This window comes from Canis lupus, chromosome 1, assembly GCF_003254725.2.
Source record: "Canis lupus dingo isolate Sandy chromosome 1, ASM325472v2, whole genome shotgun sequence".
Lineage (NCBI taxonomy): Eukaryota > Metazoa > Chordata > Mammalia > Carnivora > Canidae > Canis > Canis lupus.
In genome coordinates, this window is record NC_064243.1 from 47,619,271 (window position 1) to 47,636,564 (window position 17,294).

General features: G+C 38.4%; 1 protein-coding gene across 5 annotated transcripts in view; it reads right to left on the reverse strand.

Annotated features, from left to right (window-relative positions):
• SERAC1 (serine active site containing 1) overlaps positions 1 to 17,294 on the reverse strand; it is a 69,779-nt gene that overhangs the window by 23,159 nt on the left and 29,326 nt on the right. For all 5 annotated transcript variants that reach the window (XM_049114011.1, XM_049114013.1, XM_025422631.3 and 2 more), the window contains 2 exons: positions 16,119 to 16,247; positions 42 to 155 (listed from right to left, as the gene is read on the reverse strand). In XM_049114011.1, coding sequence (XP_048969968.1) covers positions 42 to 155; positions 16,119 to 16,247 — 243 coding nt within the window. The remainder of the gene's footprint in view (positions 1 to 41; positions 156 to 16,118; positions 16,248 to 17,294) is intronic.

Consider the following 17,294-nt stretch of genomic DNA (forward strand, 5'->3'; position numbering starts at 1 on the left):
TGATCATAAAAACTAAACTACATTCTGAAAACGTAAGTTACCTCAGAATGTTTTACCAAAGCTTCTAAGCAGAACATTTCCACTGTAGCTGAAGGAACTTCTCCAAAACTTTCAGCATAAGGAAGTCCATTTCCTCCAAAACACCATAAGCCACCCTGAAAGATAATTAAAATGTTTACTGAAAAGAGTGACTCTTATTTTTTGTTTGACAAAAAAAAAAAAAAAAATCCTTGAGCTATATACACAACATATTTTGGAAGCTGAAAGAGAACTAGTTATGCAAATTGTTGCTTACTAGAACAGAAAACATAAGGAATCATTTCTAGAAGAGGCTATCTTTATGTCTTTCTTACTTCTTTCCTCTGTATCCTCTTCTCTGAAAGTATGAAGACTAACACACAATTCTTTATCAAGTAAGAAAAGCCCAGTGTTGACCATAATGTTCTACTGTCAGATGATACTAGTGGAGTCTATTTGAAGTCTATTAATCAAAATAATAAAGAGAAAAGGCATTAATGGAAAAATTTTAAATGAAGATAACTGATAACAATGATCAGAGAGCTTTTAATTCTTCCTAACCTGAAATTCAAGTTCATATGGAAGAATAAACAGAAGAGCTAAGAACAGCATGAGACAGTATGGCAATGTGAACTAGCTATAATAGTAAAATATAAGAATAAACTGGGAAAAGAAAATTTCAACTCTTAATCACAGATCAAATGGTAATGTCACTAAGTATACAAAAATCCCCTACAAATCATTGACAAAAATACCAACGATGCTATGGAAAAAAGAACAACAGTCATAAATAGAAAGTTCCTAGAAAAGGGAATCTATGACACAATGCTCAACAGTATTCCTAATGAGAGGCATGCACAGTAAACTATATGAGAAAACACAGCTCTCATCTATCAGAAGGGTACGGAAGCAGGCACTCCTATTGCTCTGCTACTTCTGTGAAGGACAACTCAGGGACACTGCAAGCCTCCGTGCCCTTCAACAATCCATAGAGACACGCACAGGCAAAGTGATACAGGTTCAGCTTTGTTCATTGCAGCATTGTTGTTAAGCACAAAAGACTGAAACTACCTACTGCCATCAACAGGAGGCTGGTTAAGTAATGATGGGACCACTGTACAATGGAATGCTCTATGAACATAAAATCTTTGAGTCTCCTCATATTTTGATATACATGAATCTCCAAGATGAACCCTTAAGTGAGAAAAAGGGGCAGAAGAATGTATTGTATGCTACCATTTGTGTAAGAATATGAAAAATTACATGAGTGTGTATGTGTGTATGTGTGCCCGCGCGTGCTGGGTGGGGGACATGAAAGGGATGGAGGGAAGACTTATTATTGTATCTACTTTAAAGCACTTCGTATTTAAATGAGGGGCACAACTGTGTGTATACAGGCCACCTGCTGGCAAAACAGCTCAACTACAAAGTAATGTTTTTCAAAAATGTGTCTAGAAAGCCCACTGTTTCCTATAGGAAATACAATCCAAAAGTTTCTGCATTTTGAGTTAACTTACAGGACCCACTGTTCAATGAACCTAGTAAACATTCAAAATGTTTGGCCATTCTGTAATATTTACTCATACTATCCTCTCTGATGTAACATTCTGTTTATCCAAGTTTAAGCATGCTTAGATCTTAAACATTTACGCCCTTTAAATAGAGGGCTGGGAAGGGCCTAACTCATTGAGAGTCACGCTCTCCTCTAGTAGGAATAAGGGCAAACAGTGAACTGGTGGGCTCTGGGGGATGGGGAACTTTTCTTAAAGATCTCCCACCACAACCTACCTTCCCCATATCCCTCTTACTTTACACCCTCAAATCATCTGACCTATTTCTAAGCTAAATGCTCCAAGAAAATAAAAGGAAGGAGGAAAAAAATTACCTAGGATTTTGTGTTTTTCTTGATAATTTCCTAAGTAGGATATAAGAATACAGTTCCAAATCCAACCTCATTGGCAAAGCTTCTAAGCTATTTATGAACTGGCAAATTGTGTGGTAGTAAAAAGCACAAGCAAAAAGGAATGAATAAAAGGTATGAACTCATGGTGTAGTCATATAGATCATATTCTAATTTGTAACATGAAAATAAACATACATAGCTTACTGTTTTATCACTAGATTAAGATAGAGCAAGGTTACATAAATTTGTAAAAATTTAAGAAACGCCACGCATCAAATTCCATATGTGCAACTAAAAAACAATTTCTTAAGGCTTAGAGAAATGCAGAGGAAAAGGAAGAAAGAATGATAATGTTAAAAACAGTAATAAAGGTAAGGTATAAAAATTAAAAGGCAATAATAATAATAATGCATAAAATAAAAAATCAACTAATAAAGTTACTGAAGAATTTATATCCATATTATATACTAATCATATGTGTAACAAAGCATTTTATGTAAAAATTTTTTATTATGATACCCAATGAGACATAACATTACTGTGGATTTATGTGATATTTTTCAAATGCATCTCAACAAGTTTATAACAGCCAAATTACTTAGTACCTAATGGATATTTTCCTACCATATAACCTAGACTCCAATTAAATAATATCTGTAGAGTTACTTCCATTTTTGTCTGTGATACAAAAATACTTTAATTCATAATAGAAATATGCCAGTTATTACTTAGTATGTGTAAGTTTGTGCGCAGCTGGTTCTTGTAACAATGTCATAATTCATTCATTCATTATTCCATAAATATTTATTGAGAACATATTGTGTGGGAGGCTGTATTTGGTACTGTGGAGATTATTATAGACTACTGAAGAGAGAAGATTAAGTAATCAAACAAATAAATACATAGCATAATTACACAATGGGATAAATGCCATAAAGGGCAATAAATGCAATAAACATTTGAGATAAAGAGGAAGGTCTCTATGAGGAGTTGACAAACTGAGAGATGAAGGATGAAGAGGCAGCTATATGACAAGTTAGTAGCAGAGAATCCCAGGCAGAGAGAACATGAGTAGATAAATACTTAGCAAGTTCAAGGAATGGAGAACATGAGTAGATAAATACTTAGCAAGTTCACTATGGCTGGAGCATAGTGAGCATGAGGGAGGGGATACTCAGAAAAGCAGCGAAGATACAGATTCAGGTAAGCTGAAGCCAAGGGCTGCTAAGGAATGTGACATCTGAAAATTATTATCTGCTCTTCTAGAAACACTTAGAAATAAGCTGTTTGCTTTCTCTGTTACTTACACTGATGAGCAGATTTATTCACAACCAAAGTTGAGGGGAGGGTAGGTGTGGGGAGTTTGCAGATGACAATAATGGGTTCATTCCAACAAAGAATCAATGCACAGCTGTGCATCATGGAGAACTGCAGGAGCATGGAAACCTGTCCAACCATGTGAAAGCAAGCTTCACAGTTTCCTGTTTTGTGTAAACATCTTTGTAGTTTTCCAAACCCTCTGTCATTAAAAAAATCTCCCATCCTTAAACCAAGTCAGTGTCTTTCTCTCAATCATAATCATTGCTATGCTTATCCAGATCAGTGTTAGAAGTGTCTTGATGCAAGGACTTCAGACCCTAATGGTTAAAGCGATTTCAGAGACTCTGAAACTACAGGGGCAAATGATAATACTAAAATGGCAGAATTTTAGCTGGACTGTCCTTAAGCCAAGACCACAAAAGCTTTGTGATGGGAAATCATTTCAATGCACTATATCAACTGTTTCCTTGACTCCAGGCAGCTTGTCATGTTAGATGAAAAATAAAGCACAATCTAAAATTTTCAAATGTTCTGCAGGGTCACAGACACCTGAGGTCCTCTAAGAAAGGTAGAAACTAGGGACAAGCTGACTGATTGGAAGCATCTAGATGGTAATAGAGACTGAAAGCTGGATCCTGACACCAAAGAAGGAATGATCTTGATGGTAACATCTGGGATGGTGGCAGGCCAAGGGTCACTCACAAAGCTAGAAAGTGATTTTGCTCTTTCTAACCCAGTTATCCCAATGACAGAAGGAACAAGAGGAGGGAAGGCAGATCATGCCAGGGTGGGTGGGGAGCAGGGGGTACAGAGAGTTTTGATACTGCTTTTTTTTTTTTTTAAGATTTTATTTATTTTTTCATGAGACAGAGAGAGAGAGAGAGAGAGAGAGGGGCAGAGACACAGGCAGAGGGAGAAGCAGGCTCCATGCAGGGAGCTCGACATGGGACTTGATACCTGGTCTCCTGGATCACATGCCCTGGGCTGAAGGTGGTGCTAAACTGCTGAGCCACCCGGGCTGCCCAATACTGCTTCTAATTGCAGGTCCCTTTGTTTTAAAATTTGTGTAAATCTCTGGTATTTCTATATGAAAAACTTACAACCTCAGAACTCTGCAATTTGTGCAAACCAACTGGGCTCAGAAACAGTGTTCATTCTAAAACAGGAATTGCCAATCCAGGGTCATCTTTAAATGCCTGAAGTAGACAGAATTCAGGTTACAGAGGGCATATACTTGATGAGAAAATGTTACGTCTTTATCTTCCTGACATCTAACAGAAATTCTGCATTGCTTTCAATTATAAACACAGACAATAAACCATAGTAACAGTAGCAATCTATGTAACTCTATCAGTATAGATGTGGGACCCAGGAAATTTAACAAAAATCCCCTACCCCTGGACAAGCAGAGCAGGACTAACTCCATTTTGTGCTACACCTGCCACCTCCTGTATGACCCCCACATGACCTGCTTATTGCTTAAGGCGCTGCCCCACCCTAGTCAAACTGCTGGGCACACCCTAATTGGAAATCTGCTCATAACAACGTAACCCTGCTTTGTGCCCACCAAAACTGCTTGCCAATTCTGACCAAAGTAATAGGCCAGCTCAAATGGATACTATAGGGTAAAATGTAATTCAATTGGCCACCTGCGTGTGGACCGACATGACTGTGCAACTTTCTGTGTATCCCATGGGCCACTGGCCCCTATAAAGCTGCTACGCCTCTTAGTCTCGGGGTCCAAGTCCCTGCTCCACTGTGTCAGGTATACTTGGACCCAAGCTCGAGCTTGTAAATAAACCCTCGTGTGTTTGCATCGGTGTTGGCTCCTTGGTGGTTTCTCGGATTCGCAATCTTGGGCACAACAATAGAAAGTGCAGATATTTTCCTATCACATCTCATTTGCTGCAGCTTTTTGAAAATAACATTAGGATCATTATTCCTTTGAAGACCTACTGCTGGTGGTCCTGGTACTGGTGGCCCAGAATTGACACTGCTATCCAGTGTCCACTCACCAGCAGTTATTTGAGACCCATACATGGACAGACTAGTCATCAGTTTAGCACTCTTATTCAGCCAAGCCACAACAGCATTCACACTGATTTCTTTAAAAAGCCTAATTTACACTTTGAATTGATCCATACAAAACTGAAAATTTCCCCAACTGTCCACTGAAAAGGTCTAAGAGCAACACCAGTAGCAAAGAGCAAGCTTATACCCAAAAGTTGGTTTCTAACAACCACTGGTCCTAGGAGGAACCAGGGCTTCCTAAAGATTCAGCTGACACCAGAGCTGGAGCAGAGAAAGTTTAAGATGAGCATGGAACATTTTCTAATGCCAGAAAATAAGGAGGTACTCAAAAAATAATGGAGACAACTCCAAAACACATGAGAGGCAACCTGAAGGGGTTCCCACACCAAATCTGAAGACACTATGAATAACAGTAGTACTGGTTATAATCTAGGGAATAAAACAATAATCCATGAGCCCCTAGTCCATGGATCAGGTAGGAAGGAAGGAAGGAAGGAAGAAGGAAAGTTTTTCCTTAACAGTATATAGAAGTAAAGAGGGAGTATCAGAGTTGAGGGTGAGAGATCACCATTTTGCAACCATCCAAGAATAACCATTATCAGGCACAATTCATTTGAAGGATACTGAAACTATTGGCTGACAGTTTGAAGAGGACAGCCTAACAGTCTCAAACATCCCCTCCTCCCTCAGATCCTATAATCATTACAAACAAAACATATTAACGTTAAAGCAGAGAAAAGGGGGCACCTGGGTGGCTTCGTGGGTTAAGCATCTGCCTTCAGCACAGGTCATGATCCTGGGGTCCTGGGATCAAGTCCCACATTGGGCTCCCTGGTCTGAGGGGCCTACTTCTCCCTCTCCCTCTGCCTGCTGCTCCCCCTCCTTGGGCGTGCTCTCTGTCAAATAAATAAATAAAATCTTTAAAAAACAAAACAAAACAGAGAAACCTGGCAAGTTAGCATCAGCAATAAGGGGACCAACTGGCATCATGTGCTTCTGGATGCAGCACACTGGGAAGGACATAAATCACCTACTTTGTGTTCATGTGATAAATGCGAAAGCTGAATCTAATCCTGAGGACACATGAGATAAACTAAACTAAAGACATTCTGCAAACTGCTACTCTGTATTCTTCAAAAATGTTAATGACATGAAGGTTGAGAAAAGCTGAAGCATTGTTCTAGATAAAACCAAATGCAATGACCACCAAATCCAGGGTTTCTTCCTAGACCTGGATCAGATTTACAAAAAAACAAAAAACCCCACAAAAAAAAACAAGCGGGGCAGCCCAGATGGTTCCGCAGTTTAGCGCTGCCTTCAGCCCAAGGTGTAATCTTGGGGTCCCTGAATTGAGTCCTGCATCGGGCTCCCTGCATGGAGTCTGCTTCTCCCTTTGCCTGTGTCTCTTGTGAATAAACAAATAAAATCTTTAAAAAAAAAAAAAAATAAACAAACAAAAACAAAACAATAAGCTGCCATAAAAGAATTACTGGAATACTTGGCAAAATTCAAACATGGAGTCTATATTAGATAACAGTAGTCTACCAATGTTAATTTTCTGAGTTTGATACCTGTACTGTGGTCATAGCTCAGAATGTCCATGTTGTCAGGAAATACACACTTAAGTCTTTAGAGTTAATAAGATGTCATTTCTACATCCGACTCTGAAATGGTTCATGGAGGAAAATAGTAAATGTGTGTAAGAGACATATAAAATATATCTATAGAGACGGGGAGTAAGTGGGAGATCAGAAAACAATGGGACAAAATTTTAATAACTGGTGAATCTTAGGGAAGTGTATTACTTCTGCAATTCTTGAAGTTTAAAATTATTTCAAAATAAGTTAAAATATTTTAAAAGAAACTCTAACTTTCCTTTTTAAATGTATTATTTAATGCATTAATAAGAACCGTATGTATTATACCACAAAAATTATTTTTGATAACAGTATTTCACTATAATTGGTTTCCTTTGTAATCCTATGTATTGTGTTTTATGCATCTAGAAATGAGTTCACAGACTTTACTAAACATCAAAGGGGGTCCATGGTATACAAAGGTTAAGAAGCCCTGCTCTAAAACCAAACAGCTGTGTAGATTATCTGCTGAGGCTAAGTAACCTCCTGAGCAGGTAGTTTTGTAAAGAAGCAGCATATTGCCTCTTGAATGGTGCCCAGAGACTGTCACAAGGCAGCTTTGGCAGATCTCTAAAAACCAGAAGGACACCCCTCCTATCTCTTCACTCCCAACTTCTTGGTAAGTAAAAAATCTGAGAAGCCTGACTAAATAGCAGGAGAGGGGAAAAGAGGTGAGGGTGGGGAGATGAGAACAAGAACAACTAAGATGGAGTTGCTTATTGTCTGATGAGATGGGGCCTCAGAACTGAAACTAAATGTTTTTTTTCTTTAATGTTAAAGATGTGCTACTTTTTGTTTTATTCTGTTTTTTTTTTTTTTTTTTTTTTAGATTTTATCTATGTATTCATGAAAGACACAGAGAGAGAGGCAGAGACATAGGTAGAAGGAGAAGCAGGCTCTATGCAGGAAGCCCAATGTGGGACTCAATCCTGGGACTCCAGGATCACGCCCTGGGCCAAAGGCAGACACTCAACCACTGAAACACCCAGGCATCCCCTTTTTGTTTGTTTGTTTTTTAAAGCATTCATCTCCTTGGTTAGGTTTATTCCCAGGTATCTTACTGGTTTTAGTATTACTGTAAATGGGATTGACTCTTTAATTTCTCTTTCTTCTACTTCATTATTGTGAATAGAAATGCAACAGATTTTTCTATGCATTGATTTTGCATCCTGCAACTTTAATGAATTCATGTATCAGTTCTAGCAATTTTTTTGGTGGAGAATTTTGGGTTTTCCATATAGAATATCAATGTCATTTGCAAATAGTGAAAGTTCTACTTCTTCCTTGCTGAATAAACCTAACTAAAGAGGTGAAAGACCTATACTCTGAAAACTATAAAACACTAATGAAAGAAACTGTGAAGAGGACATAAAGAAATGAAAAGACATTCCATGCCTAAGGATTAGAAGAACAAATGTTGTTAAAATGTCTATATTACCCAAAGTAATCTACACACTTACTGCAATCCCTATCAAAATACCAACAGCATTTCTCACAGAGCTAGAACAAACAATCCTAAAATTTGTATGGAATGACAAAAGACCTCAAGTAGCCAAAGCAACCTTGAAAAAAGAAAAGCAAAGCCAAAGGGAATACAATTCTGGATTTCAAGTTATATTATAAAGCTACAGTGATCTAGACAGTATGGTACTGGCACAAAAAATAAATACATAGATCAATGGATCAGAATAGAAAACCCAAAAATGAACCCACAACTATATAATCATTAATCTTCAATAAAGCAAAAAAGAATATCCAACGGGAAAGAGTCTCTTCAACAAATGGTGTTGGGGAGAGCAACATGCAAAAGAATGAAACTAGGCTACTTTCTTATACCACAAACAAAAATAAATTCAAAATAGGTTAAAAGAACTAGATGTAAGACATGAAACCATTAAGATTCTAAAGCAGAACACAGGCAGTAACTCTGACACTGGCCATAACAACTTCTTACTATATGTCTGCTGAGGCAAGGCAAACAAAAGCAAAAATAAACTTTTGGGACTTCATCAAAATAAAAACCTTCTGCACAGCAAAGGAAACAATCAACAAAACTAAAAGGCAACCTACAAAACGGGAGAAGATATTTGCAAATGATATATCTGATAAAGGGCTACTATCCAAAAATATAAAGACTTATGAAACTCAACACCTAAAAAAGAAATAATCCAATTAAAATGGGCAAAAAACATGAATAGACATTTTCCCAAAGAATACATACAAATGGCCAACAGATTCATGAAAACATGCTCAATATCACTCATCAGGGAAATGTAACTCAAAACTACAATGAGGTATCACCTCACACCTGTCAAAGGGGCCAAAATCAACAACACAAGAAACAGGTGTTGGAGAGGATGGAGAGAAAGGGGAACCCTCCTGCACTGTTACTGGGAATGCAAACTGGTGCAGCTACTCTGGAGAACAGTATATAGGCGGCTCCTCAAAAAATTAAAACTAGAACTATTCTATGATCTAGCAATTGCACTAGGCATTTACCCAAAGAATACAAAAATACTAATTCAAAGGGATATATGTACCTCAATGTTTACAGCAGCCTTAACTACAATAGCCAAACTATGGAACAGCTCACGTGTCCATCAACTGATGAATAAAAAAAATGTGGGCTGTAGACACGAATATTATTCAGCCTTCCAAAAGGATGAGATCTCGGGGCACCTGGGTGGCTCAGTGGTTGAGCATCTCCCTTTAGCTCAGGTTGTGATCACAGGGTCCTGGGATTGAGTCCTGCATCGGGCTCCCCAAAGGCAGCCTGCTTCTGCCTATGTCTCTGCTTCTCTCTGTGTCTTTCGTGAATAAATAAAATCTTTAAAAAAATATGAGATCTTGCCATTTGCAACTATGTAAATGGAGCTAGAGAGTATAATGCTAAGCAAAATAAGTCAGAGAAAGACAAATAGTATATGATCTCACTCATAAATAGAATTTAAGAAACAAAATAAACAAAGGGAAAGAAAAAAAGAGAGGTAAACTAAGAAATAGACTCTTAATTCTAGAGCACACACTGATGGTTACCATAGGGAAGGTGGGAGGTGGGGTTGCAGGAAATAGGTGATGGGGATTAAGGAGTGCACTCATAATGAGCACTGGGTGATGCATGGAAGTGCTGAATCACTATATTTTACACCTGAAACTAATATTATACTGTATAATAACTAACTGGAATTTAAATAAAAACTTTTTTAAAAGTGTTCAGGGGATCCCTGGGTGGCTCAGCAGTTTAGCACCTGCCTTTGGCCCAGGGCATGGTCCTGGAGTTCCGGGATCGAGTCCCACGTCAGGCTCCCTGCATGGAGCCTGCTTCTCCCTCTGCCTGTGTCTCTCTCTCTCTCTCTCTCTCATGAATAAATAAAATCTTTTTTTTAAAAAGTGTTCATCTAAGAGATTATTTTGAACAGTATGGGAAAATTGAAGTGATTGAGATCATGACTGACCGAGGCAGTGGCAAAAAAAGAGGTTTCGCTTTTGTGACCTTTGATGACCACGACTCTGTAGACAAGATTGTCATTCAAAAATACCATACTGTGAATGGCCACAACTGTGAAGTAAGGAAAGCCCTATCGAAGTAAGAGATGGCTAGTGCTTCGTCCAGCCAAAGAGGCCGAAGTGGTTCTGGAAACTTTGGTGGTGGTCGTGGAGGTGGTTTTGGTGGGAATGACAACTTTGGTCGTGGAGGGAACTTCAGTGGTCGAGGTGGCTTCGGTGGCAGTCGAGGTGGTGGTGGATACGGTGGCAGTGGGGATGGCTATAACGGATTTGGTAATGACGGAAGCAACTTTGGAGGTGGTGGAAGCTATAACGATTTTGGCAATTACAACAATCAATCCTCAAATTTTGGACCCATGAAAGGAGAAAATTTTGGAGGCAGAAGCTCTGGCCCCTATGGTGGTGGAGGCCAATACTTTGCCAAACCATGAAACCAAGGTGATTATGGCGGTTCCAGCAGCAGCAGCAGCTATGGCAGTGGCAGAAGGTTTTAATTACTGCCAGGAAACAAAGCTTAGCAGGAGAGGAGAGCCAGAGAAGTGACAGGGAAGCTACAGGTTACAACAGATTTGTGAACTCAGCCAAGCACAGTGGTGGCAGGGCCTAGCTACTACAAAGAAGACATGTTTTAGACAATACTCATGTGTATGGGCAAAAAACTCGAGGACTGTATTTGTGTCTAATTGTATAACAGGTTATTTTAGTTTCTGTTCTGTGGAAAGTGTAAAGCATTCCAACAAAGGGTTTTAATGTAGATTTTTTTTTGCACCCATGCTGTTGATTGCTAAATGTAATAGTCTGATCATGACGCTGAATAAATGTGTCTTTTTTTAAATGTGCTGTGTAAAGTTAGTCTACTCTGAAGCCATCTTGGTAAACTACCCCAACAGTGTGAAGTTAGAATTCCTTCAGGGTGATGCCAGGTTCCACTCGAAATTTATTTGCAACCTGCTTGGGCACAGAAGCCATTGTCTCCACAAACCTTGGTATGGTTGAACTGACAGTTAATGTGTTGTGACCTGGAGTTCACCATTAAAAGGGTCACCCAAGCAAAGTCCTGGAGTTTATTTGGTTATTATGATTGTTGGTACATCCTATGCAATATATCTAAATTGAATTATGGTATCAGATAAAATTATAGATGGGATTAAAGCTTGTGTATTGTCCATTATCATGTGTAATCAATAAACGATTTACTATTCTCTTGAAAAAATAAAAATAAAAAAATTAAAAAAAGTGTTCAGAGGACAGGGAGTCAAGTCATGGTGAAAAAAGAATCTTCCAACTGAAAAATCAAAAGTACTTCATTAAACCCAAAGCATTCATTTTTTTTTAAGTACCAGAAAAAATTTCCTTCTGAAATTTCTGCTTAAAGGATAGATCTATGTGTGTATGTGGTCTGCCCAGTAGAATGGAGATGTTTTGAGTCAGAATCAGTTTCATCATTTCCACCATGATCTATGATACCTAAATATACTGAATTGGAATAATGTCAAGTCAATGCAATTAAAAGGTCATATGAATTACTTTTTCAGACATCACTATGTTTAGGAGAATAAGCCAACTGAGGGCACCTGGGTGGTCCAATCAGTTAAGCATCTGCCTTTGGCTCAGGTCATGCATGATCTCAGGGTCCTGGGATGGAGTTCTGAGCTGAGCTTCCTGCTCAGTGGGGAGTCTGCTTCTTCTCCCTCTGCTCCTCCCCCTGCTCCCTTTCCCTCTCTCTCAAATAAATAAAATCTTAAAAAATAAATAAAAATAAGCCAACTGAGATGTGTGGGACATCTCAGGTGGCAGGAAACCCACAGCCTCTCCAAGGTAGTAAATGTTAAAACATGCACACATAGTATATGTTAATTATGAACACACATACATGTACACACACACACACACAACCCCCAGGGTCCATGCAGACTAAGATATTCTTTAAGCTGCTGAGGCCATGACTTCTCGGCAGAAAAGAGGTAGCATAGTCTATTAAACCACTTTCTCTCGCTTGACTTAGCAAAATGTTTAAAAATGCTGTAGATGATATAACACTATAAAAGTTAGGGGGATGACAACTAAATAGTAATAAGCAAAAGAAAATCGATTGTACTGAAAAAGAAAAACATCAGGCCAGGTGCCAGGAGCTCTGGCATTGGAACAAGGAGAGAAGTAAGTGAGTGACAGCAGGGGGTACAGAAGTCAGTGGGATGCCTATGGCAGAGAACAGGGAGGCATTTCCATCCCACTGTGCCCACTGCTCTGTTGATAAACAATCTGGTCCTGGCCAAGATGAAACTATCAGAAGTTGGACAAGACCTGCTGAAAGTAAGGCTATACTCTCTGGCTCCCAGGTGAAAAGGGAAGGATATAGATAAATTACTCAGAATGACAGGTGCATGGTCTTCAGGACACCAGCAGGACAAGCAACAAAAGAAAAAAATGCATACACTGGACTTCACAATTAAAAATGTTTGTGCTACAAAAGACACTATCCAAAAAGTGAAAAAACTTCCAGAATAGGAGAAATATTTGCAAATAATCTATCTGATAAGGAATTTATATCCAAAATATATAAAAATTTTTACAATAATAATAAGACAAGTAACCCAATTAAAAAATGGGCAAAGGATTTGAAGACACTTCTCAAAGAGGGTAAATAAATAACTAATAAGCACACAGAAGAGTGTTCAACATCATTAGTCATTAGGAAAAATGCAAATCAAAACCAGAATGAAGATGTTACTTCATACATAATGAGGTGGCTCATAATAAAAAAGATGGGTAACAAGTGTTGGCAAGTATGTGGAGAAATTGAAACCCTCATATGTTGCTAGTAGGAATGTGAAATGGTGCAGCTGCTGTGGAAAATATTTTGGAAGCCCTTCAAAAAGTTAAACACAGAGTTACCATATGACCCACTCCTAGGTACATATCCAAAAGAATTAAAACCATATACCCACACAAAAACTTGTACTCAGATATTCACAGCGGTATTATTCATAATAGCCAAGAAGTAGAAACAACCTAAATATCCATCAACTGATGAATGGATAAACAAAATGGCATCTATCCATACACTGGAATATTACTGGCCATAAAAAGGAAAGAAGTACCAATACATGCTACAACATGGATGAACCTTCAAAAGTCAGACACAAAAGGTAACATATTACTAACATATTAGATGGTACCCTTTATGTGAAATATCCAGAACAGGCTAATTCATAGAGAATGGGAATATAATAGTGGCACCAGTACTGGGGCAGGGGGAATAAAGAGCGACTGCTAATGGGTTCAAATTTCTTTTGGGGATGACAAAAATGTTCTGGAATTAATGGTGATGGTTGCACAAGTCTCTGAGTATATAAAAACCCAATAAATTATACATATTTATTTTTTAATTTTTTTAAGATTTTATTTATTTGAAAGAGAGAGTATGAGTGAGGAGATGGGTAGAGGGAGAAGTAGACTCCCTGCTAAACAGGGAACCCAATATGGGACTGAATACCAGGGCCCTAGGATCATGACCTGAGCCGAAGGCAGATGCTTAACCGAATGAGCCACCCAGGTGCCCAAATTATGCATTTTTAAATGGCAAATTTTATAAAATGTGAATTGTAGCTCAATAAAGCTGTTACTCTAAAAAAAGAAAACAGTTTAACTGGAAATATCATGATTTTTAAGAACATTTAAGAAACACAATTGCTCTGCTCTGTTACTTCGGTTGCTAGGGGTCTATCTTCATGTAGAACAATACAGAGTATACCCCTGAGGCCTTGGTCCTGGACTCTAATACTATTCTCCACTAAGAAGTACCAGGTCACCTTTGAGGAGCAACCAATTCATGTTGGAAGGTGGGAAGATTCAAGAAGGGCCAGAGACATCTTACCATCAGAAAACAAGGTATTTTTTGTAGCCACCTTGGGGACTGAATTAAAAGTGACAATAAGGTCAGCTGAAACAAAGAGCTCTAGTGGGCCAGGCAGTGGCATTCTGAGCATCAAAAAGAAAATTATGATGACAAGTCACTGGAGAGATTTCAAGGCATGGACCAAATGGGGAAATTATATAAAGTATAGTAGAGAAGTCATTATCTACTGATACGTTGTTAATTTGTCCCCTCCTGGCTCAAATGAGAAAAAGACAAATCATTAAATTGGCAAGAGAATATATGCTACTATAATTTGTTTTACTGATAAAATACTTTCCTCTGAGTAGATTATATGGTTGTTGTAGTAATAGTGACAGTAATTTGTTTTAATTTCTCTTAGAGACAGATATTTTATGAAGACAAAAAACTTGCTGAGATGATACTGCAAAAATAATGGATTTCAGTAACCGCCCTCGGGCAGGCTGGAGTTGGAGTAAATTTCGGATGCTGCATTCAGGATACTGTGCTCTGATTCACGTAGATGAAGCCTTCTGCTATGTATGCCAGTTATTTACATCTAGTGAATCAGCCTACAGCTAAAGCAGTGGAAGAAGGGGATGTAGGGGGAGAGAACATAAACTCCTCAATCAGGATGGTTCTCATGTGTGAAGAGAGTCTTACTGCAAAGGTGTTAAAGACCCTGAGTAGCACTTTGAGAGCTCTGACAAGATGGCACGTAAGCTGAGCATGCTGAACTGTGCCCTTCTGATCTGTGCTCAGTCTCCTTGTTTGCACACCATTTGCCACTACACAAACTTTACATCTGAATTTATACTCCCTATGTGACATAGAAATCCCAAACTAGGGAATTAATACCAAACTAGTCCAGTAAGAGTGAAACTCCTGATGTATCCAACAGAAGTAAACACAAAAACTGCTCTGCAAGGACCAATTTACAATCCAAGGTGCTCAGGACTCCCACAGAAAACAATCCATTTGGCTAAAGTCAAACTCACAGTAAAAATACTTCACCCATGTTAACCCACAATCTGAGAGTCAATGTCACCCCAAACAGTAATTAAGACCTCAATAAACTGAAATTGAAGACTCTGAAAGAGACTTTAAAATTATTTTTTAAATGACAGCAAGAACAGAGCCGAGATGAAAGAACAGGACAGCATGAGAAAGAGATGACAACAGCTGGGGAAGTGGTTACAGTGCAGATAGTGAGGCAAACAGACTCAAGCTGTATCTGAAGGGACAGCTTGCAGGAACTGTGGATTGGCTGAATGCAGAAGGAAGAAATCAACAGGAATTCCTATCCTTTAGCTTAAGAAAGTAGGTAGATGCCGTGCCATTTACTCAGATGGAAAGACTAAAGGAGAAGAACTTAGCAGAGGGAGAGGTGGGCTCAACATGCTGAGTCTGGGACAACGATTACCGATCTAAGCAGAGACACCACATCGGAGGCTGAATATTCAGATCTAGAGCTTGGGTTAGAATGTAAGATCAGAGACACTGCTTTAGGCATCAGTAGCATATAGTGATATTTAAAACCTTGTAAATTACTATCTATTCATTCTTCAAGATGTAACTTCAGAGTCACCTCCATGGTGCCTAACGTGACTTCTTAAGCAGAGTGAGGGCTCTCTATGACTCTGTTTACTTACCTCTCTCCACATAGTCCGTAACAATGCCTGGAACACAACCAAGAGTCAACATGTTTATTCTGTTCTCAGAAGGAAGACTATTCTAAGGTTCTAAGTGATAGGCCCTGGCACAATATCCTAGAAAGGGTGGGCAGGCACTCCAAAATATTTACTGAAAGAATAAATGAGCTAACCTTCTGAGCAGCTAGACTTTGACTGCTTTCACTCAGAGCCAAAGACGTAAAATACTGGATACACTCATCAAGCTCCGTTTGAGGTAAAGAAGCCAGCAACTGTCTGAGCTCTTCTTCAATGGAAGAATCCTGGAATAAAAGGAAAAGATATTATTCATAATTAAGCTCAACAAATGACTACAACAAAACCACCCAAAGAACCAAAGCCTTTAAAACAAAACAAGACAAAACAGGAGGGCAGAGATAAATTAGTACTTTTGGTCTTGAAAACTGTTGCCCACCCAGGTATATAGAGAATCACTTAATTTTGAGTTCTGTAATTGTTTCACAATTACAACTGCATTTACAATTCTTCTGTGTCTGCTACCTCATTCTGAAAGCCCTACTAAAAGTTTAGCTACGGATTCAAAATGACTACACTCTTTCTAAATAAATCTTGCTTCTAAAATCCAGAACTCATTTCTGATTTTCTCTAATAATTTATACCTAGCATATTCACTTTTCTATTTTTCAATAATTCATTGCAATTTTTCAGATTTTCATTTTCTAGGAAAGGTACCTAAGAAGCATACTCTAATACCTATTAGTGGTTAGTAATTAACATCTATGTGGAGTAATACTTTAATATCTACGTGTAGTGGTTAATAAAAACCTATGCAGAGTGACACATTAATATCTACATGTAATAGCTCTCTCAGGCCTTTCTGCATCCCAGAAAACACTCAGCAATATCTGGAGACAGTTTCGGTTGTTATGACTGAAGGGATGCTACTAGCATCCAGTGAGCAGAAATAGAGATGCTGCTAAGCACCCTATAATGTACAGAACAACCTTCAACAACAAAGAATTATCTGGCTCAACATGTCAGTAGTGTTGAGGTTGAGAAAAACTACATCAATATTAGAACAAGGGAAAAAAAATATTAGAACAAGGGAGAAATTCTTCGATGTTGACTGGCTATGAAGTTACCCTCTTGTGTATAGAGACTCCCTATGCCCCAAAGGGGAAAATAACACCAGAGAAACAACATCTCCTGATAAATCAAGAAATCTTTGCATAGAAACTACAATTTCAGGTTAACATGTAGTTTACCAGATTGTGAAAAGTAACCAACAGACTGCTTTTTGAACTAAATTTACTTTACACCCAAAGTGAAGATGATATATTAATCTATTT